Below are 19,196 nucleotides of genomic sequence, written 5' to 3' on the forward strand. Positions count from 1 at the left end.
TGTACATCCGGTGGCAAGGCAAAGACGGGTGCTAGCAGGTGGTGCAAAGATGAGTTCCACCACTCCTATTGTTTTTCGCTTGCATTGTAAATAAATCGAGGGGGGGGGGGGGAATCAATGATCAAAGTTCATTCAAACGACCAATAATTGTAAAAGTGTAAAGTCTCCGGTTAACATATTTAAGAATCTTTGTTACTGACCAATTTTTGGGGTCTCCTCTTTGTTTTGTGTGGTTAAGTGGCCTGGCCAGCTGGGCTACTGCAAGTGTCTCCTTCCTTTATTTATTTGTGATTTGGCCTTGAAAACTATGTAATGAATTAATAAAAAGTTTGTGTTGTAATTAGTCCTGCTTTGAGTGCTTAATGCGTGTTGAACACCTGAGTGCAGTCTGTGAAGCACAACGTGTGACTGTTATGATCAGCAGCTTGATTAGAATCATCCTGAAACCAGAGTTTCTATGGCAACGAAGGCCAGTGTGTGTGTGTTTGAGTGAATGTGGTTTATGAAAGACATCGATGCAAATGGAACATGCAGTTCTGGGAGTCAACCCTCAGTCAGAGGTAGTAAACAAAAGACTTCTTTTTTTTTTCCTTTCAGTATGTTTTCAGAACAAGAACTGTGAAATCATTTGATTTGTTGAGGACAGAAGCTCGGCTAACTGTTCGTTCCATGTGCACCTGCAAAACTGATGCCGTATGTGTCTGAATAAACCCGAGTGCAGCATTTTAGCACAGGATCTGCATGTCATAGGATGGACATAGTGAGTTAATCTCCAAAAAAACACAAAGAAATTCAGTTTACTATCAAAAACAAAGAAAAACAACAAATATAACAATACAAACGTTTATCAAGACTGAAAAGAAGTTAATATTCCAGCTGAGTAACAGAGTGATTGTTTCAGCAGGTCGTTATTTTACATTACCTACATTACCCCCCTGTAAGCAAGATACTGACATTTCCATCGCTTTTCATCACATAAACATCATTCATCACTTCATTTGATTTCTTGTGTCGTATTCTGCATCACAAGCTGCACAACACAGTGTGTATAAATGCTGCCTTTGTGCTTTTAATACAGTGCATATGAAACTAAAACATATTAATGAAATTAGAGCTTAGTAGTCGACTTAAAACAAACCTTTCATGTAAAAGCAATCTGAGGGAAAAATAGGTGATCAAAATCCTGCGTGGTGGTTCTGCCTCTACTGCTTTTGCATTTCACTTGAAATGAAACAGTAGCTCCAAGACCACAGAGAGATGAGTGATAGTTATAACCCCTCCTCTCCTCTCTATTCCCTCCATCCAACCCTATGGGACCAGTGAGTGCGTCAGAGGCATAATGCTCCCTTCATTAGCCCACTGATTCTGACGCAGACACATGCACACAAAATGTCTGTACCTCAAAGACAACAACACCACCAAGCAGCAGGAAACTGTGAAGGACATCTTCGCTATTGTATGAATGTGGGCTGTGTGTGTGTTTCTTTGCTTATCTTCTTTGCTCTCTGACACTTTATTCCAACTTTTTCTTTCTCCTCTCTCCCTCTCCATCTCCCTCGCTGGCTCCCTCTTCCTGTCTACTTATGACTCAGAAGTGCGCAAAAAGTTTTATCTGTGTTTGTGCCTTATGCGCACACTCCGGTGTGAGCCAGCAAGTCATATTGGAGTTTACACAGGGATGAGCCGAGCTTACCCGAAGCTGCCTCATAACTCTGGAGAGGTGGGTGGTGGCTGGAGAAAACTGAACATAATTACATCTGAGGATGAAAGATAGTGGTACAGGGAGGTCTGGGCCTCAGATATGATGCTGGACTGTTTTACAATTCTGTTATTTAATCTTATATTCTTTATTTTGATCTCCGTTAGCTGGGATCCACACACAGCAAAACATAACAGATCAAGCAAGACATACAGCGGAAAAAGTCTAAATAGTCCTTTTAAACTTGCCTTACTGATTGCTTCAGTGATCGTAGTTGTTAACTTGCAGTTCAGCACTAGAACAAGCAGATACAGAGTATATTTCTTTTAAATTTGATGAAAAATGTTTCAGCTGCCTTTAAAGCTACTTTGCAGTCATGTAAGGAGAGCACTAGCCGCCTTTCCTCATCATCTAATTAGAAAGTTAGTGAAGGTTTTGGTTGACCGTGTTTCCCATGTTGTGCACACTCCTGCTGATTTTGTTTTTGGTCATAAGGTGTCAAGCCGACCTTTGGCTGCGCTCGGTAACACAGGCTGCACAGTGCCAGGCTCGGGCTCCAGCTTAGCACAGCTGGGTCGTCGTGATGCGAGGGCCAAAGAGGAGGAGGGAAAACGTGCGAGGCCCAGCAGGGAGCTTGATCAGAGAGAGAGAGAGAGAGAGAGAGAGACAGTGTGTGTGTGTTCCTGCAGTTGTGGGGACAAAAATCTGTTTACACAGTCACATTGTGGGAACCCGCCTTACTTATGGGGACAAAATGCAAGTCCCCACAACGTAATTCATTAAATATCAGGCTGAAGACTTGCTCAAAGGTTCCGGTAAGGGTTAGGATCAGGCAAGTAATGTTTATTGTTATGGTTAGGTGGTGGTTAAGTCTCCGAGAAATGAATGTAAGTCTATGCAATGTCCCCAAAAGTGATGGAAACAAGACCATGTGTTTGTGTGTGTGTGTGTGTGTGTGTGTGAGGAGGTTGGAGGGGGGTAGGCTGGAGAGTCAGAGAATGAGGCAACTGATACGTCTCGGCGATGACTCACCGATGCAGGGTATTTATAGCATCGGGAGGGAGGGAGGGAGGTGTGTGGGAGTGGAGGAGCGATGGGGGCAAACGCTTTGGGAGGCGGCCAAGACAGCATCATCGCACCGCCAACAGGGAGTGGTGGACGGAGAGATGGGGACCGCCGATATAAGCACCATATAAGAAGAGAGGGATGAAAGGTGAAAGAGAGAGGGATGGTAGGAGGGCCAAAACAAAGAAGGAGGATGGAAAACAGGCAAAGAGGAAGAGAAGAGGGAGGGGTAGATGAATGAGACTGAGCATAATGGAAAGATGAGAGAAGAGAAGGAAAGAGGGAGACAAAAATAGAAGAGCTTTTGCATGAGAAAGAGCATATTTCAAAATCTCACATGCAAAACAATCTCACCGGGCGTGACACACTGCAGGGACAACAGCTTGTTAACATGCCGAACGACCCGGGCTTGAGCTCATATGTGACCAACATCCTCGCACATTTACTGCAACAACACACTCCTTTTGCATACATTAATTCAGCTTCGCATTCAGGCCGTGGCCAGATGGAGTCACGCAGAGGAGGACAGGGAACTTTAATGAAGGTGAAAATCAACGATGGTTGCCTGGACACCATACATCTCAAGTGATGGAAACACATAAAGCTTTTATGTGCACAACCAGTAAGAGAGGCAAAAAAACCGAAGTCCAATTAGAGAGGCAAACAAGGCTCTCACAACAATGGGATGTTTATCATTTGTGCTGTGAATTTGTGCATAATTTCTGGTTTATTCAGTAGCCGTTTGAATGAAAGCATTAATAAATGTGTCTGAACTGGGGCAAATACCTCAGATGTGACAAAATATAATTTTTCCAACATGGAGGCTTTCTGTTTCTCATTTTTCTCCCTTCATGACAGGATTTGTTCATCAAAGAAACACATCCTGCCTCTGCCTCTGATGACGTCAGCCAGTGCGTCACACTGCATCCCTTATCATAGACACACCAACATAATCTGTGTACACGTGCTCATATTCACACACACACACAACCACTCTGTCAATTTATTGAAAAGGGATGAGTCAGAACATCAAGGTGAACACTTGAATATATTAACATATAAAAGGTTAAAAAAGATGTGTGCGTGTGTTAGACATTTGCCTTGCAGAAACATGAGTGGAATCAATCTTCACATCTAACGAAGCAAGAAAATGAACACGTGTCCCAAATGTCAAACTTTAGAAGTAATAAAAAGATGACCTTTGGTAAACAGCAGAATAAAATGTTGGCATTGTGTGTTTCTGCAAACCACAGATATATTTTTATTACTTTTGTATGCTTTATATGTGTCACATCAACATCATGTTCACATCGAGCTGGCTTTCTCATCAGGAGGTGGAGGGGTCATGGGCGTCACACCTGGGCGAGACACCTGTTAGGCAAGAGACTGCAGCTCAAAGCTACCTCAACCAGCCAAGCAACCAACCAGGTCATTTTAGCCACCATTAGGACATTTTGGAGCCATCTTTGTGGCACCAAAAATGGGCATTTTGAACACATCACAGAGAGCTTCCAGCCATATTTATGGCAACAAAATCTGGCATTTTAAAGCAAAACATGATCTCACAACATGATCTTAAACCTGACCAGACCATAAGTAGACTGTTGTCATGAGATAAAATTGAAAATTGAAACCTAAATTGTTTTGTCTGCGAACTGTGTACATATTGAACCTTTATGTTTCAACTTTCTTCACATTTCACTTTTCAGTTGTATGTATGGACATTGCTGTGCTTCAAGTCTGGTGAAATTTAGGCACAAAAATCACTTGGTTAGGGTTTAAAAATATATATCCAGTTTTGTTAGACAGCTCTGAATGTTGCAATGGTCATTAAAATCACCCAGTTTTGTAGGGTGAAACAGGAAGTGAACAATGGTTTCTCACTTGGCTACCACCTTGGTGTCATGCCACCATCATCCTCTCCTCCTCTAATCTGAACAGAATACACATTGTAGAAATGTTGATACGACAAGTATGAAATGTACACATTTATCATAGCTGTGGTTTACAGAAATGTACAATGCCAACACTCTACTCGGGTGACTGGGCTGTTTAACAGAAGTCAGAGGCTCAGCTGCGGAACTCGTTCTCATTAATGCAGAGATTTTTTAGCTCACTCCCACAGGTCTTCTGCTGCATTCCTATGGCATTATGTGGACATGTGCCCTTTTCAAGAAGGATAAGCATGCATCGACTCTCCTCCTTCATTCCTTTCATACACTCCATCAGTTTTCCTCTCTCCTTCCTGTACTGCTCAAAACGGCTTGTTTCCATCCTTATTCCTCCTCCTCTGTCCTAATGGCACAGACAACATACTGCAGCAGCTCTAATCATCCCTATCTCTGTTCCTGGCTGAAACCACCTGCCTCCCAAAGACAAGGACCATGCTTTAACCACAGTAATTGGCACAAGGGGGAAGATGAGCTGGATGGGTTACAAGAGAGGAGAAAAGTAATGAATACAAACCACTAAGAAAGTGACTATCTTGAGAAACAAAACCTTTAATGGAGGAGGGGAGGATGCCAACCTGTGGGAAGAGATGAAGGTGGAAGCAGATAAAAGGCTGTGAGGCGGCGTTGCCATGGAGACATTGGTTGAAAAGAAGGCGTGCCATTGTCTTGATGGGGTGATGCTGGGGGTGAAGAGGTGAGGAGGAGGTGAAAACAAAAGAAGTAGTAAGGGGGGTGAATGACCACATGTTGCCATGTCGCCTTCCTCCCCCTTTCAACGCGATCTTTTTTTTTTCTTTTTTTTTTGATGTAACAGTATCATGAAGGTAATGCCATTCAAAGAGAGATCTGGGTTGGAAACCATGAACAGTTTGCATCTCTCTAACCTTGGTTCCTGGGTGAGTCATGGGTCCTTGAGCTGATGAGGCACAAAAGCAAGAATCTGAACACACGAAAGATTTAAAAAAACAACAAAAAAAACGACTTTGTGGGTGTGTGTGTGTGTGTGTGGGTGTGTCTTTGCATCTGTACAGTGGACTGCCAGTAAATGTAACCATGTGAATATATAGGTTTGACATACACAAGGAGTTTGTAGGGGGATATTATTCTCTCCCCTCAGCTCTGATTGACATGTGAATAAACAGCAGCAGTGTCTCAACTGAGTGGTGAGGGTTTACAGCAAGAGGGGAGAGGGAGATACCGTAGATAATAGCATAAATTATGCAATGATCAAGGAGACAAAATGATGCAAATTGTTTTGGGGAGAAGGAAAAAGACAGCAAAATGGAATCTGAAAGGCAAATTCTGGACGAAATATTTCAAATCATTCACTGAAGCAATGGTACTCTCAGGACTGAATATGCAGCTAAAAATGTGAATTGTGAATAACTAATAAAGGCTGTTGAGCTACAGTTCTGCAAGTCAAATCATGCAAGAAAAAGAGACCAGTGCATTCAGGGCAGAACTGTGCCAAGGTGTGCTAATTTTCATTATTCAAGAAAGAAACATCAAATTCTACAGCCACATGAAAACCATTAAGTCTTGAATCAAGGTCTTAAAATGCAAAGGGAAAAGCAGTTAGAAAGATGACCTCCCTTCTGCAGGCTCAATAAACATCACTCAGCACATTTAGCCCACATCACTACCAAAGAAACAGAATACATATCACATAAAACTAAAAGGAAATTATGAAATAAATGTCATATAAATAAATCATGTAGGATATTTTTCCTTGCCACTGTCTGCTTGCTCGGGGGCAGGCTCTGGGTTTCTGTAAAGCACCTAGAGACAATTTTGATTGCATAAGGTGCTATATGAATACAATTAAAAAGAAAAAAAAAGATATAGTCACACAAACAGTAGTAATGTGAGAAATAATTAAACCCCAACTTATTGTTTTTTCATTTCATACAAATTTGTATTTTGACATGTCATGTTTTTATTTCATAGCGGCACGTCATAACAGTGGTTTTGGTTGTTGTTAACTGGTTTAATTGGGCTGCAGGTGCCAGGCTTGTGGAGGCCATGTCACTGGCTGAGAGGTGAAAGTCGGATGTGGACCGTGTGGCCTTTTCTGCACATCCAGCTTTTGGAAAGCGTACAAATATATGGATATTAAACCTACGGCTTTTTAGCCTGTCTGAGTGCCCCAAGGTGACACACCTTGGTTTCTGAGGTGTGTCGGGTGTTTGCAGGTCTAGTCATACTTGTTTTCAACCTGAAGTTTATCAAGACACTTTGAGCAGTACAGCATGCAATACTGGTAAACAGAGAGTACACAATGGTACACCAGAGACCATCGTCACTGACTTCAATAGAAGAAAAATAAACCTGAGAAGACATAGAGTCAGTGGACACGGTTTGTCAGATGGTAAACAAGCAGGAGACACAGCAGCCTTTTCTTCTCACTGTACACATTACAGAAATATTAGAAACACCTGCAAGATTCTATAATAAAGACTAGATAGATAGACAGATAGATAACATCTCACTTGAATTGATTCTCTTGTTTTTATTGTCTGTGGTAACCCAATGGGACTGTTTGGAAGGACGCACACACATGGCACATCACAAGGCCCGGAGAGGAATCACAGATTCAGCCAGTGAATCTTTCACAGCTATGAACCTGCTGGGATTTGAGTTTAAAAAACCTCTGATCCATCACTCAGAATCCACAGAGTGCCCAGGGGGGCTGAGATAACTTACACAACGACAGATAAAAACAAATTCACAGACAGAAATTTAGATTAGCTCAGATTGCACTCAAAGATACATGGAATGCCCTTTAATGCACCCCGTCTAATTCTATTTTATTTTATACTGAAATGTAAACCTAATTTGGTACAATGAAACCTAAAAGGGAAAGGTTTTAATAGTTGTTTTGTTTACAGCTACTTGTTTAAATTATTGCGCTCTGAACACGTCTTCCACATACTGATTGACTTTTCCCCAGCTGATTCGTAGCTTCGACACCAGCACAGGTATATTTGATAATCACTTAATCACACACATTACAGGAAAATGACACACGGCAAGTTATTTTAATCAGTTTAAAAAAGCACCAGATAAAAATACAGCACACGTATGCGTGTCCCTTTAACTCTCCTGTCAAAACAAGTATGACATTTCTATTTTCACTCTGTGCTCTGGCTATGAAATGACCCGAACAGTTTGCAGAAACCGAATTTATCTCCATTTGTCCCTTTTGTGCTTGTTCGTCTTCAGTCAAACTGATAGCAGACAATGGCCATGTTCTATTATCCATCTCTTAATGGGCAGGAGAATGTAAACTTTAAATCAATGTGCTGGTTCTTGTGACCTGTTGAGTTGACACAGTCCCTCAGGGCGGGGGTCGTCTCTGAATGGAGAGCTGTGATGTCAGAAGAGTGATGCTGTGGGATTATACAAGACATTTTATAAACAACACTCCCCCCATCTATATCCATCTTTCTATCTCTGTCTGTCTGTCTGATCCCCCCCCCTTTGTACACAAACAGCAGCAGCAGCAGCCAGGCAGCTCTTAAACGTCAGGAGGCTCTCTGCAGCTCTTCAGCGCTGGAGAGCAGACAGCTGACAGCATATTCAACTGAAAAGCACCTCCAGTGTCTGTTTGGCCACAGTTTGTGCTCAGCGCTAAGACTGAAGCGAGAAGATTAAGTGGGCAGTTTTGGTTTTTTTAATCATTTTAATGGATGTGATCGCAACACGGAATAAATATAGAGCATGTTGGGTGTAATTAGATGTGCAATGAAAACAGAGGTATGGAAGGGGGTCAGAGCAGGGCCAGTAAAAGAGAACACTTATGTCTGCGGGTTGTCAGAGGGCGCTGAGCTAAACGGCCACTTTAGAGGATATAAAGATGACTCATCTCATTGTGTTTGACTGACTACATGGTTGGCCTGTAAGGAGATGCCTTCAAAGACTAAAGCAATGAAATCATGAAACAAGAGCAATGAAATGTGAATATGGAGCTATTTTTCATATATTTATCATTTTCAAATTCAACACGGTTACATACAGATTTAAGTAATGAAGTATTATTATATATGTCTTTAAAAAAAAAAAAGAACAAGCTGCTGTTTTGCTTATTTGATGTTTTATGACATATAAAAATCTCAAAAGGGAATAAATAATGTCTAAATGTGACCAAGTCGGTCTCTTAATTTCGGATATATGCATATTGTTCTTTATTTACAACATTTGTAAAAGTAAATATGATGATGATAAACACAGACATTCACGGGATGAAACCTCGTGGGTACTTGAAGCGTTCTGTAAGGCTTTTGATCTCACCATAAACTCTGTCAGCGCCCACCCTTGACCTTTTATTGGCAGATACCTTGCTGTGGCCCCTTTTATCTTGTCGACCCGCAGAATGCCGGAGCTTTGGCCCCCCAGCAGACAGGAGGGTGTTTATCCCCATCCGCTCTGTCAGACAGACAGACAGAGAGAGAGAGAGGAGGCTGCTGAACTGCGACAGCAACTCCGCGGTGGTTTGAGCCTGTGAGTCATCGCTAGAGGGTTTAACCCTTCCGCTGCCATGAAGAGGAATAGCAGCGATGGTAACATTGCATAGTCCAATATTTTACACTGTGTCATATCTTTTCTTTCCCTTTGGTGCTTTTGAAATGTAGTTTTAATGAGACATGGCCTCACTAAATGTTGATGTTTAGTCTATAAGCTGAAATGAAACATTTGGATATTGTTCCTGTGGATTAAAACTCCCTCTTAATGAAATATTTTCATTGAAGGTTTTATAAGATATATGTGTTATATTCACGGAAACATTTCGCTGCAGACTCAGCGCATTTGTTTTGTAAACAGTCTGCAGTGAAGCGCTTTGACCGAACGATGCTGAGCAACAGACTGCAAAGTTGACTATTTTTAAATACAGCGAGCTTTGTTAGTATGCCATATGATAAACCTGAATCATTTATATGGATTTTTTTAGGCTCGGCTATTGCGTGTGTTGTGTGATGACGCGGTGGTCAGGTGTTGCTTCATATATCGAGGGGAGCTGTCCCAGTGCTGAAAACAGAAGAGATCCGCACCGCTACGGAGGAGATGCCATACACCTTCACTGCTGTCTGAGCTTTATTGCCAAAGGTAAAACACACATTGTTTTATGTGTTTTAATTATTTGTAGCTCAAATTAATATCCAAAAGTCTTAGACTGCAGGATAGTTTCTTTTAAAATCGATTTTCGTAGATTTAGTTTAGACTTGGGTTGCGTTTTATCGCACTGATGTTTCATCGCGCACACTCAACAATCCGTGATTTCACAGTGATTTGTTTCTGGGGTAAAATAAGGAGAAAGTGAGGCTTTATGGATGAAGGTTTGTGTTGTTCAGACGAAACAGGATGTTGAGGTTGCCCGTAACAACGCGGGGAGTGACTCATCCAGTGATGTGGATGTATCTCCTCACGCACGGCACCGTGTCATTCAATTTGCTGATAGCCATACCAAATCCCAAATCAAAACTGATGCGCTGACGCTTATGCTCGCTGATTTCGAGTAAATCTCTGACCAAAATCACTAGAGGACACATAGATATCATCGACTTGGGTTAGTTTGCTATTCGGCGGCCTCACTAATACTTTATACTCTCCCGATTTGCAGGTAATAAATAGCCTATAATGCTGCATTTCCACCACAAGTTGCCCGCGGGAGGAGCCGTGGTTCTGCTCGCCTTCCTCCTCCATGGGTGCGCCGTGCAGGCTGCATCTCTCCCGCGCCACTACAGGCTCCGAGGCGGGGAGAGTGAGGGGCAGCCGGTTGCCTACCCACCCAGTTCCGACCTGATCAAAGCGCTGGAGTACATTGAGAACCTGAAGCAGCGGAACGGGGGCCGACCTGAACCTGTGGATTACGACGAAGTGGACAAGTTCAGGGTCCTGCTTCAGCTCGCCTCCCAGCAGGATGAGAGTCCCGGGGACCGTCAGCCCGCGCCCGGCATGCAGAGGCAGGACATTACTGCTGAGCAGCTGATGAAAGCCCTGCTCAAGTCTCTCCAGGATCAGGCCGGGAAAGACGCAAAGCTCAGCCCCGCATCGGCTCCCAGGAACGACCACCGCACGCACAGGCACCGCACCAAAGACACAGATGTCTCCGAGAGCGCACCGGCTGACTACGGTAATTTCCCCAGAGCCCACAAGAAATACCCACTGATGTTTGAAGATGAGGAGAACGCAGACGCCTCCAAGCGGGCCACAGAGGACCTGGACGAACAGTACACACCCCAGAGCCTCGCCAACTTACGCTCCATATTTGAAGAGCTTGGGAGGATGCCCACAGTCGCCGGCCAAAAAAGAAACGTGTTCGGAGACGACGACGAAGAGGAAGAGGGCGGATTCAACCTGAGAAACCAGGCCTACGAGGATGTCGCTGGAGGAGAGGAGTGGGTCCCCGTGGAGGAGAGAGAGGAGACGGAGGAGATGGTCAACAGGAGCCATGAAGAAATGGACAGGGCTCTCGGTGACCAGGAGGAAACAGAGAGGGAGGAGATGCAACGCCGGGCGAGCCAGAACCAACAGGATGCCGATGACGACACCAAACTGGTAGATTACTACTTGTTGAAGGTCCTGGAGATGAGCGATCAGACGCAGAAGAGGGATAAGACCGGAGAGCAGAGAAAGAGACTGATCCGCCCCTCCATCGTGGATCCTCGCACAGTGAAGGAGTTGCTGGAGCTCTCTCTGAAGCTCCACGTCCCTCCTCAGGACCTTATCGATATGCTGCTCACGGAGGAGCTCAGGAAGCTCCACCGCGATCCCCAGGGCTCAGCTCGCTACACCACCGGCCAGACCCCCAAGATCAGGTACTTCAGCCGCAGGCTTCCACTGAAGAACAAGCCCGCGCCAGAGGACATGGACCGAGAGGACTTTTTAGACATCATCGGCGTGGAGACTATCAGTAACGAATATCCTGTGGTGCAGAGACCCCTGAAGACGTCTCCTTCCTCGGACAGAATTCCACTGGCGTCCAATCCTGCTGCAAATTCAGCTCCGGTTAAAATCCCTCCTCCCTCCGGACGCAGGGAGAACCTGTTTCTGTCCGAGCTCAACAAAATGCCACTGAAACGCCAGGCTGACGGTGCTGCTGATGATGATGAAGACGATGATGATGGCGACGTGGAAGACGAGGTGACCACGTACCTGGCAGCTAAAATCCTCACAGAGTACCCCAACACCATCACCAAGCGGGACACCCAGGCGCAACTGAAGAGCCAGTTCCCCTACGAGCTGTACGAGCGGGCCCTGAAGGACTACTTGGGGCAAGAGGACAATGAAAAGAGGCCAGTGGCCAAGAGGGAAACCGAGGTGGCCACAGAGGAGAAAGTTAATCCCACAGAGATGCAGGGGAAAGAGGAGCTAACGGCCAAAACCTCGGCTCCACAGACCGTTAAGGAGGAAGAGGAGAAGGAGCACCGTGAAAAAACAGCGGCTGGGATGTAGCCTGATGCCCTGCAAGACGCACGAAATTATGAATATAGTATTTATACTGTCTCGAAAATAACGTTTGGTGGACGTGATATAGTTTACAAATTTCTATTATATGAACTATAGCTGGTATTACTGATATCACCCTAACAAAAATGAACTATAGAAATCTTATAAGGGTCAGATACATTTTTAAAATAAGTCCCTACTTGCTGCAAGAACCCTGCAATAGAAATATTGTAGCGTTATCATAGGAGATTAAAGGTGCATTCCGTGCACCGATGAGGAAATAAAAAGGTATCCTTAAAAACATTTCGATTCTGTCGTGAATCTTCTGACACTCAAATTGCCTCTAAATACATCGACTAACATCAAACCATAATACAATCCAAGCTATTAAAATTGTGTGATGCTGTTAAAGGTTTGTTTACATTAATGGTGTTTGTAAATGGCACAAAACAGGCCTATATTTTCAATTATAATCAACTGAGTAAAGGTTTAAAAAAAAAAAAAAGCTTGTTTTTCCATCAATGGCAAACTATTTACTTACACATGTGAATATATCTGTGAAATATAAAGTATAATGCTGACTGGGCCTTTAGAACAAAAGCATATAGTGTAACGACAGGAGTAGTATAGGAATATTAGAGATTTTTCTTTAGGGCAGTTGGTTGAGCTGAGAACAGGTGTTGTTGTGACTCTTGATATATTCAGGGTAAGTGAATTTAATGTTATTATTATGGATAACTATTTCCAAATCTAAATATCAGACCGTTGCCTGCCTTCCGACCCTTTCATACTGCGAAGCTCTGTATCGTTGGCCTACCAGTGGTTGTGCTATGTATGCTCATTTTTAAACCATTTTGTACATGTTCAATAATGTGTGATGAATCACAGATGAATAAAGCATCAGCTGTATTATTTTTCTTCTTGCTGGGTTGTGTTGCCTTATTAAAAATCACCCTGAACACTACAGAGAGCCAGGGTTCACAGTCAGAGGAAGCAGTGGAAATAGTTTGGTGTTATTTTTGATAATCACTAAGCTCAATGAGGTTTGGTGAATTTCTCTGAAACAAAACAACTCATCAAATATAGAATTATCGCGAGAATGATCAGTCAAACTGTTTATCAAAACACATATTTTAATCAGAAGCTCCAAAGTGATAAATTGCACATTATAAAATGCAGTTATAGTCACACCCATGCTAAACTGCACATTGAAAAATGTCCCACACATGTAATTATGATACAGTAAGAAATTTGTTCAAATCAGTCTGTTTCAAAATGACTTGCTTCATATTGGAATTACAAAGCAGCTCAATACAATCTATCATAAACATTTTTGAGACTGAATCCTGAAACTTAATATATTAATATGTGATTTAAATATAAATGCAACAAATTTATAAATCTAAAAATCACTTAATGGTTATTATTTTATTACCCTGAACACCGATGACTACTTTATTTGAATCCACATGAAAACAACCCTCCCATCCATCTCCTTCAATTAAACACATGAATACTATACACTATAAACAAACATTAGACTCACTCTTAAATCAAGTTACTTTGCAGCAATGCTGCAGGCAGAAGGCAAACAGCTCTTCAATGTCAGTTTTCCTCTTTTGAAAATGTTTAAAAGAGTCAAAGAAAAACCCATTTTCAGACTCAGAAACTTTGACTCAGGTTCTGTACATGTGGTTCCTGTTTGCTTCTTGCGGTTTTCAGTCCTTTTTTCCCTTCTAACGGGTTAAAATGCAGGTTTGCTCATATACTCCTCCATGGTCTGCAAAAAAAAAAAGCAAAAAAAAAATCATGTTGTAAGCCTCATAAAAGTGAATTATAATACATTGAATATTGCCAGGCACACACATAGACGTCACCTGCTACTGAATGCTGAGCACACCAACATAAGGTAGGTAACTAACACAAGCAGAACATCTAACCTTTCTGTCCATATTCAAGGTCATCCAAACAGCTCCACCTCATACCAATCACTGTTGTCATCCTGAAGCGATAATAGTCAAAATGAATGGGAGGCTACACTGCACACACAGTCCAACTCTAGATTAAAAGAGTTAGTTAGTCCTACTCAGACGCACAGAACAACACACCCAGTTAACTAATGTACCACACAGAGCCATGAACCTACAGGCAGAGAGGGAAGCATCAGCCAAACACTAACCTACGCCATGTTCCAGGGAAATATCTGTCTCTCACACGCAATAAAACTGGCAGAGGGAGAGAGAGATACACACACACACACAAAGAGGAGGGGGAGGGAGGGGGGGTAAGGAAAAACAATGACACAAATATGAATCTACACAAAAAAAGGGAGCAACAGCTAATATCCACAAGCCTAGCAGCTACAGGAAAGACAAAAGACACACCAGGGACTCAGCAGCACCACTGTTAATTGAACTCATTTGACAATGACTACTTCACACTGACACAAACAAACCGAAACAAGTTCCCATAGTGGAGCTTGATACAGCGTTCATGGTGAGTTGTTGTTAAGCAAGAAGTGAAGTACCATTTCACAGTAGAGATTAAAGAAAAGAAAAAATAAAAAGACAACCTACTGAAAAACTACATCCAAAACACATCACTGCCCCCCCCCCCAACCATCACGTCGAGCCATGCAACACATGTTACATGCTCACAGCACTGGTGCAAGCCACGCCTTGTGTTGCTGTGTTGTGTGTGACGAGTGTGTGCCAGCGCATCTCACCTCCTGTAACATGTCTGACGCTTCAATGCAGCGATTCACTGTCTGTTTGGAGGTTTCTTGTATTTCGCCTCCCATTAGAAACTCATCCAGGATAAAATAGGCCTTCTCAAAGTTAAAGATTATGTCCAGCTCGCACACCTGAGAGGAAGTATGACAACAGTTACTGTGATTATAGTGACAGAAACAGCCAATGTGCTCTTGATTCTAAGCTACCATCACATTTCAGCAGTTACGCCACAGCTGCATACTGAATAGAAGAGAATAAAACACTATGAAATACATTGCCAAAGTATTTGTCCAGCAGCTCCACGTAGCGATGAATAACCTCCAGGGCTAACAGCTCATTCTCTTGGTTCTCTACGGCCAAGCAGAAATACAAGCTTGCATACCTGGGGAAAAGGTGACAGTGATGATTTTCAGCTGTTGTAAATATATAGGAAGAGATATAAATTATGTATACAGCATCTGCGAGCCATCTTTAACATTTATTAGCTACATTTGACCATCCAGAAATAAGCTTACAGATGTCAACTATGTCTTTTTGACTAGTCGTAATTACTTTGTGACTAGCTTTTCAAGATTTCTCCATCATTCCAACTAGTCAAATCCTAAATTAGAGCTATCTAATTTCAGTATATCTATAGATATCACCAGTCAACTGGTTATACATCCTAAATAATAACTGCAGATAATTCAGTTAGGGGCAGTCGTGGATCAGCAGTTAGGGTGTTGGACCCGTAACCGGTGGATCGCTGGTTCGATTCCCCGTCCCGGTGTCCATGGCTGAGGTACCCTTGAGCAAGGTACCTAACCCCCACTGCTCCCCGGGCGCTGCACGCGGTCGCCCACTGCCCCGGGTTTGCTGTGTGTGTGTGCACGTCACTTGGGTGGGTTAAATGCAGAGAACAAATTTCGTTGGAGTGAGTTCCCTCCAATGACAAAATATGTCACTTTAATCTTTAATCTTTAGTTGTGAGTACTCCAAATAATAGCTGTAGGTTTCTCAAAGGTAATTATGACTAGTCCCACTTGTAGTGCGGGATGTTGCACGTGCACAGCTTCCCACCGGATATTTTGTCCGCAAAACATTTCAACGGAGGATCATCTTTTTCGCAGAAGGTAAGTCCTGTTTGTTTCCCACTGACAGCTGCTCCTGTGCATGGGCTGCAATGTTAAAAACTGTTTTTAACTCTAATTTCAGCCTCAGCCTGCTCTGAGCTGGCGGTAAAACAGTTTGCCTTTGGCTGCAGCCCCACAGTATGTCTGAATAACACCTCGAATTTAGGATATCTCCAATTTGAGATATATCAAAATTAATTTCAATATATAACTTGATCAGAGATACATACATTTAAATTATAACTATTCCTAATCCAAGTTTCAGATATCTAGAACATCATTTTGACTAGTTAATTCGACATAAATAAAATCAAACTGTAGATATCTTGAATTTTTGGGAATTAAATACACAGTATGCAGTTTCTGCTGCTGAGGGTCTCTCTGTGAAAGCAAAATGAAAGGCATACGCAGCAGGGCACCATGGGAGTTTGTGCCATCATTGTTAAACAGCGACCACTGCAGATGACAATTGGTCTGATGAGGCTCAGACGGGCATGTTTACGCACAAGATAATGCTTTAAACCTCTATTCACTTTTTGATTTGTCACAGTCGTCGACCACATTCTCTGACTCCCTCCTGGAGGTTATAGTGTCAAGCATCCAAAGGAAACACACCGTTATGATTAAATCACAATTTTTTGCGGGGGAGAAAAAATTTAGAACAAAGTAAAATAAAATACATAACAACCAAATGTCTAGTCACATATTACATCTTGAAAGGTATCTTTACCAGTCAGAACTTAATAACCGAAATGTTCTTTTCTAACGGGAACAATTGGATTACGGATGTCTGCAACATACATCCAGCCTAACTATTAAATGTTAAAATGACTTGCCACAGGTGTAACCGTGAGGAGAAAAGAAAGTTGGTCTCCTGCTGATTAAGAAGCAGAGAAAGCCATTCCAACAGGTTTCACAAAAGTGTGGGGGCAGCACACACCTCTTGTAAATAATCTTCAGGTCTTTCCAATGCATGAAGTTACAGGAGCGTGGTTGCCGTGCCAACACCATGGAGGTCATGTCCCTGATGATCTTCTTTTTCTCACGGTCTGACATGGGCGTGAACCACTTCTGCAGACGCAGCTTCCCCTGGCGACTGAAGAGCAGCAGGAAGCGCATCTAACAACACACAGACGCGCTGCTGGGTGAGAATGGCAATCAAGATGCACGCTCGAGCAGACTGGGTGACTCGTATGCACAAACACACACACACACAAAGTCATTGCAGAGGACATAAACACAGGTCAAACCAGTGATTTGCTAGTGTCATAGCTCATTAAAGAGTAACTCCACAGACCAAACAAGGTGGGGTTGGCGGGGGGGGGGACTGACATGCAGAAATGTGAAGGCCAGCACACGATGGAGGAAGAGGTAACGCGCACACACACATACACACACAATTTCCTTTAAGTCTTTCTCTCATTGTTGATGTAAGAGACACTACAAGGTTTGTTTTGTTTGTTTAAAGTCTGAAGATACTTTGTGTCTTGTCATCTCTTGGTTGAAAATGTATATAAAATGTATATAAAGAAGACTGACTTGACTTGAACATCTGTGCAAAATGGAAAGTCCCCTTCAACCCTCACAGACCCAGCTGTGGAGAAAGCTCAGTTGTTATGCTGCAGTCATGGCCATTTCATCGAACAGAACACACACATTCAATGAACTGATGGAGAAACCAAATTAAAAACAAAATATTCAAATAAATGTTTCTTCTTCTTTTCCTTTCAGCTGTTCCCCTCAGGGGTCGCCACGGCGAATCATCTGCTTCCATCTCGCCCCGTCCTCTGTATCCTCTTCCCTTACACCAACTACCTTCATGTCCTCCTTCACTACATCCATAAACCTCCTCTTTGGTCTTCGTCAAGACCTCCTGCCTAGCAGCTCTAACCTCACCATCCTTCGACCAATATATTCACTATCCCTTCCCTGAACATGTCCAACCCATCTCAACCTGGCCTCTCTAACGTTATCCCCGAAACATCTCACATGAGCTGTCCCTCTAACGCACTCATTCCTGATCCTATCCATCCTGGTCTCGCCCAAAGAAAACCTCAACATCTTCAGCTCTGCTGTCTCCTGCTCTTCTTCGCGTCCTTTCCTCAAAACCACCGTCTCTAAACCACACAACATCGCTGGTCTCACCACTGTCCTGTAAACCTCTCCTTTCATTCTTGCTGGTACTCTTTTATCACACAACACATCTGACACCTTTCTCCACCCATTCCATCCTGCCTGCACACACCTCTTCACCTCTTTTCCTCAGTCCCCGTTACTCTGGACTGTTGACCCCAAGTACTTAAAGTCCTGCACCTTCTGTAGCTCTGCTCCCTGTAACCTTACCGTTCCACACACGTATCCAAATACATTTTTAAATATGCAAATTTTATATTGTATTAAATGTGGAACAGTGTTGCACAGAGTGGAAATATTTCCTGTCCCACTATATGGCTTCTCACATAGTCGTTTTATGTTGTTTGAACAAAATATACATTATAAAGCCTCACTACACCGTTAAAACATCAGCCCTGCAACTTGTATTTCCAGGCGTGAATTCCCCGTCAGCCTGTAAGCAAATATTATGGAAAGCAGGGCAGGACTCGAAGCAAAGTGACGAAACCTGTTCTGCTGCTGATGGGCCGGCTTGAGGAAACGCACACCTTACTTCCGACTGTCGCTTAAAGTGGAGAAAACAAGTGAAACACCATGAAAACTCTCAACAGAAACCGAACACGGCTGTTGTTTGGCAGTCTCCGTAGAGCTAACAGGCCTCAGGCGTTAAAGGAAGTGGTTTACAGGTGTGCTTTCTAGCTTTAGCTTCCTGTCAGCAACAGCAGGTGCGACAGGTGAACAGTTGTTAGCAGGCAGACGCTATCTTATAGTCGAAAATAAACGACAAACACTCACCATTTCGACCCTGCACCAGGAGCTATAAAAGCATAAACAAATTTTAAGTTTTTTAAACAAAAAAAAAACAACAGAACTTTAACCCTCACACTGGGTATACTGGTCCGTCTGAACGCATATCTATCCGCTGTCCAACCTCTCCACTATGAAAGTTGCTTAACTCCGCCCTCCTGCCGCCGGAGGAGCGGTGCCTGCTGGACGCGTCACCGCACACCTTACAGCCATCTGGATTGGTTAAAACATATTTATCTTACAGGGATACACCAGAGCGGCAGCCCATCAC

General features: G+C 43.1%; 2 protein-coding genes across 4 annotated transcripts; one reads left to right on the forward strand and one right to left on the reverse strand.

The window, feature by feature from the left end:
• Window positions 1-9,716: 9,716 nt before the first annotated feature.
• On the forward strand, window positions 9,717-13,082 carry scg2b (secretogranin II b). The gene is made up of 2 exons (XM_046408118.1): window positions 9,717-9,819; window positions 10,334-13,082. Exon 2 carries the CDS (start codon window positions 10,351-10,353, stop codon window positions 12,166-12,168), a length of 1,818 nt encoding a protein of 605 aa, XP_046264074.1. The 5' UTR covers window positions 9,717-9,819; window positions 10,334-10,350; the 3' UTR covers window positions 12,169-13,082.
• Window positions 13,083-13,275: 193 nt separating this feature from the next.
• On the reverse strand, window positions 13,276-19,081 carry ap1s3b (adaptor related protein complex 1 subunit sigma 3b). Of its 3 annotated transcripts, none has more exons than XM_046408152.1 (6): window positions 18,914-19,081; window positions 16,947-17,125; window positions 15,168-15,276; window positions 14,888-15,025; window positions 14,103-14,164; window positions 13,276-13,942 (listed from the first exon to the last, which is right to left on the reverse strand). In XM_046408152.1, the coding sequence occupies exons 1-5, from the start codon at window positions 18,914-18,916 to the stop codon at window positions 14,123-14,125; spliced, it is 471 nt and encodes a 156-aa protein (XP_046264108.1). In that variant the 5' UTR covers window positions 18,917-19,081; the 3' UTR covers window positions 13,276-13,942; window positions 14,103-14,122. The 3 variants fall into 3 exon arrangements, with proteins under 3 accessions (XP_046264108.1, XP_046264109.1, XP_046264110.1); XM_046408153.1 differs by lacking the exon at window positions 18,914-19,081 and adding an exon at window positions 18,627-18,858; XM_046408154.1 differs by lacking the exon at window positions 14,103-14,164 and having other exon boundaries at window positions 18,914-19,069.
• Between the last annotated feature and the right edge of the window lie 115 nt (window positions 19,082-19,196).

This window comes from Scatophagus argus, chromosome 13 (genome assembly GCF_020382885.2).
Source record: "Scatophagus argus isolate fScaArg1 chromosome 13, fScaArg1.pri, whole genome shotgun sequence".
NCBI lineage: Eukaryota > Metazoa > Chordata > Actinopteri > Scatophagidae > Scatophagus > Scatophagus argus.

Bases quoted from the DNA above. Each gene is read 5' to 3' on its own strand.
- scg2b (XM_046408118.1), top strand. From the start codon at position 10,351: ATGCTGCATTTCCACCACAAGTTGCCCGCGGGAGGAGCCGTGGTTCTG.
- ap1s3b (XM_046408152.1), bottom strand. The intron at 15,026-15,167 runs GTATTTCATAGT...ACTTCCTCTCAG, and splicing joins TGGACAAATACTTTGGCAAT to GTGTGCGAGCTGGACATAAT. The intron at 14,165-14,887 runs GTGAGATGCGCT...TTATCGCTTCAG, and splicing joins CGTCAGACATGTTACAGGAG to GATGACAACAGTGATTGGTA.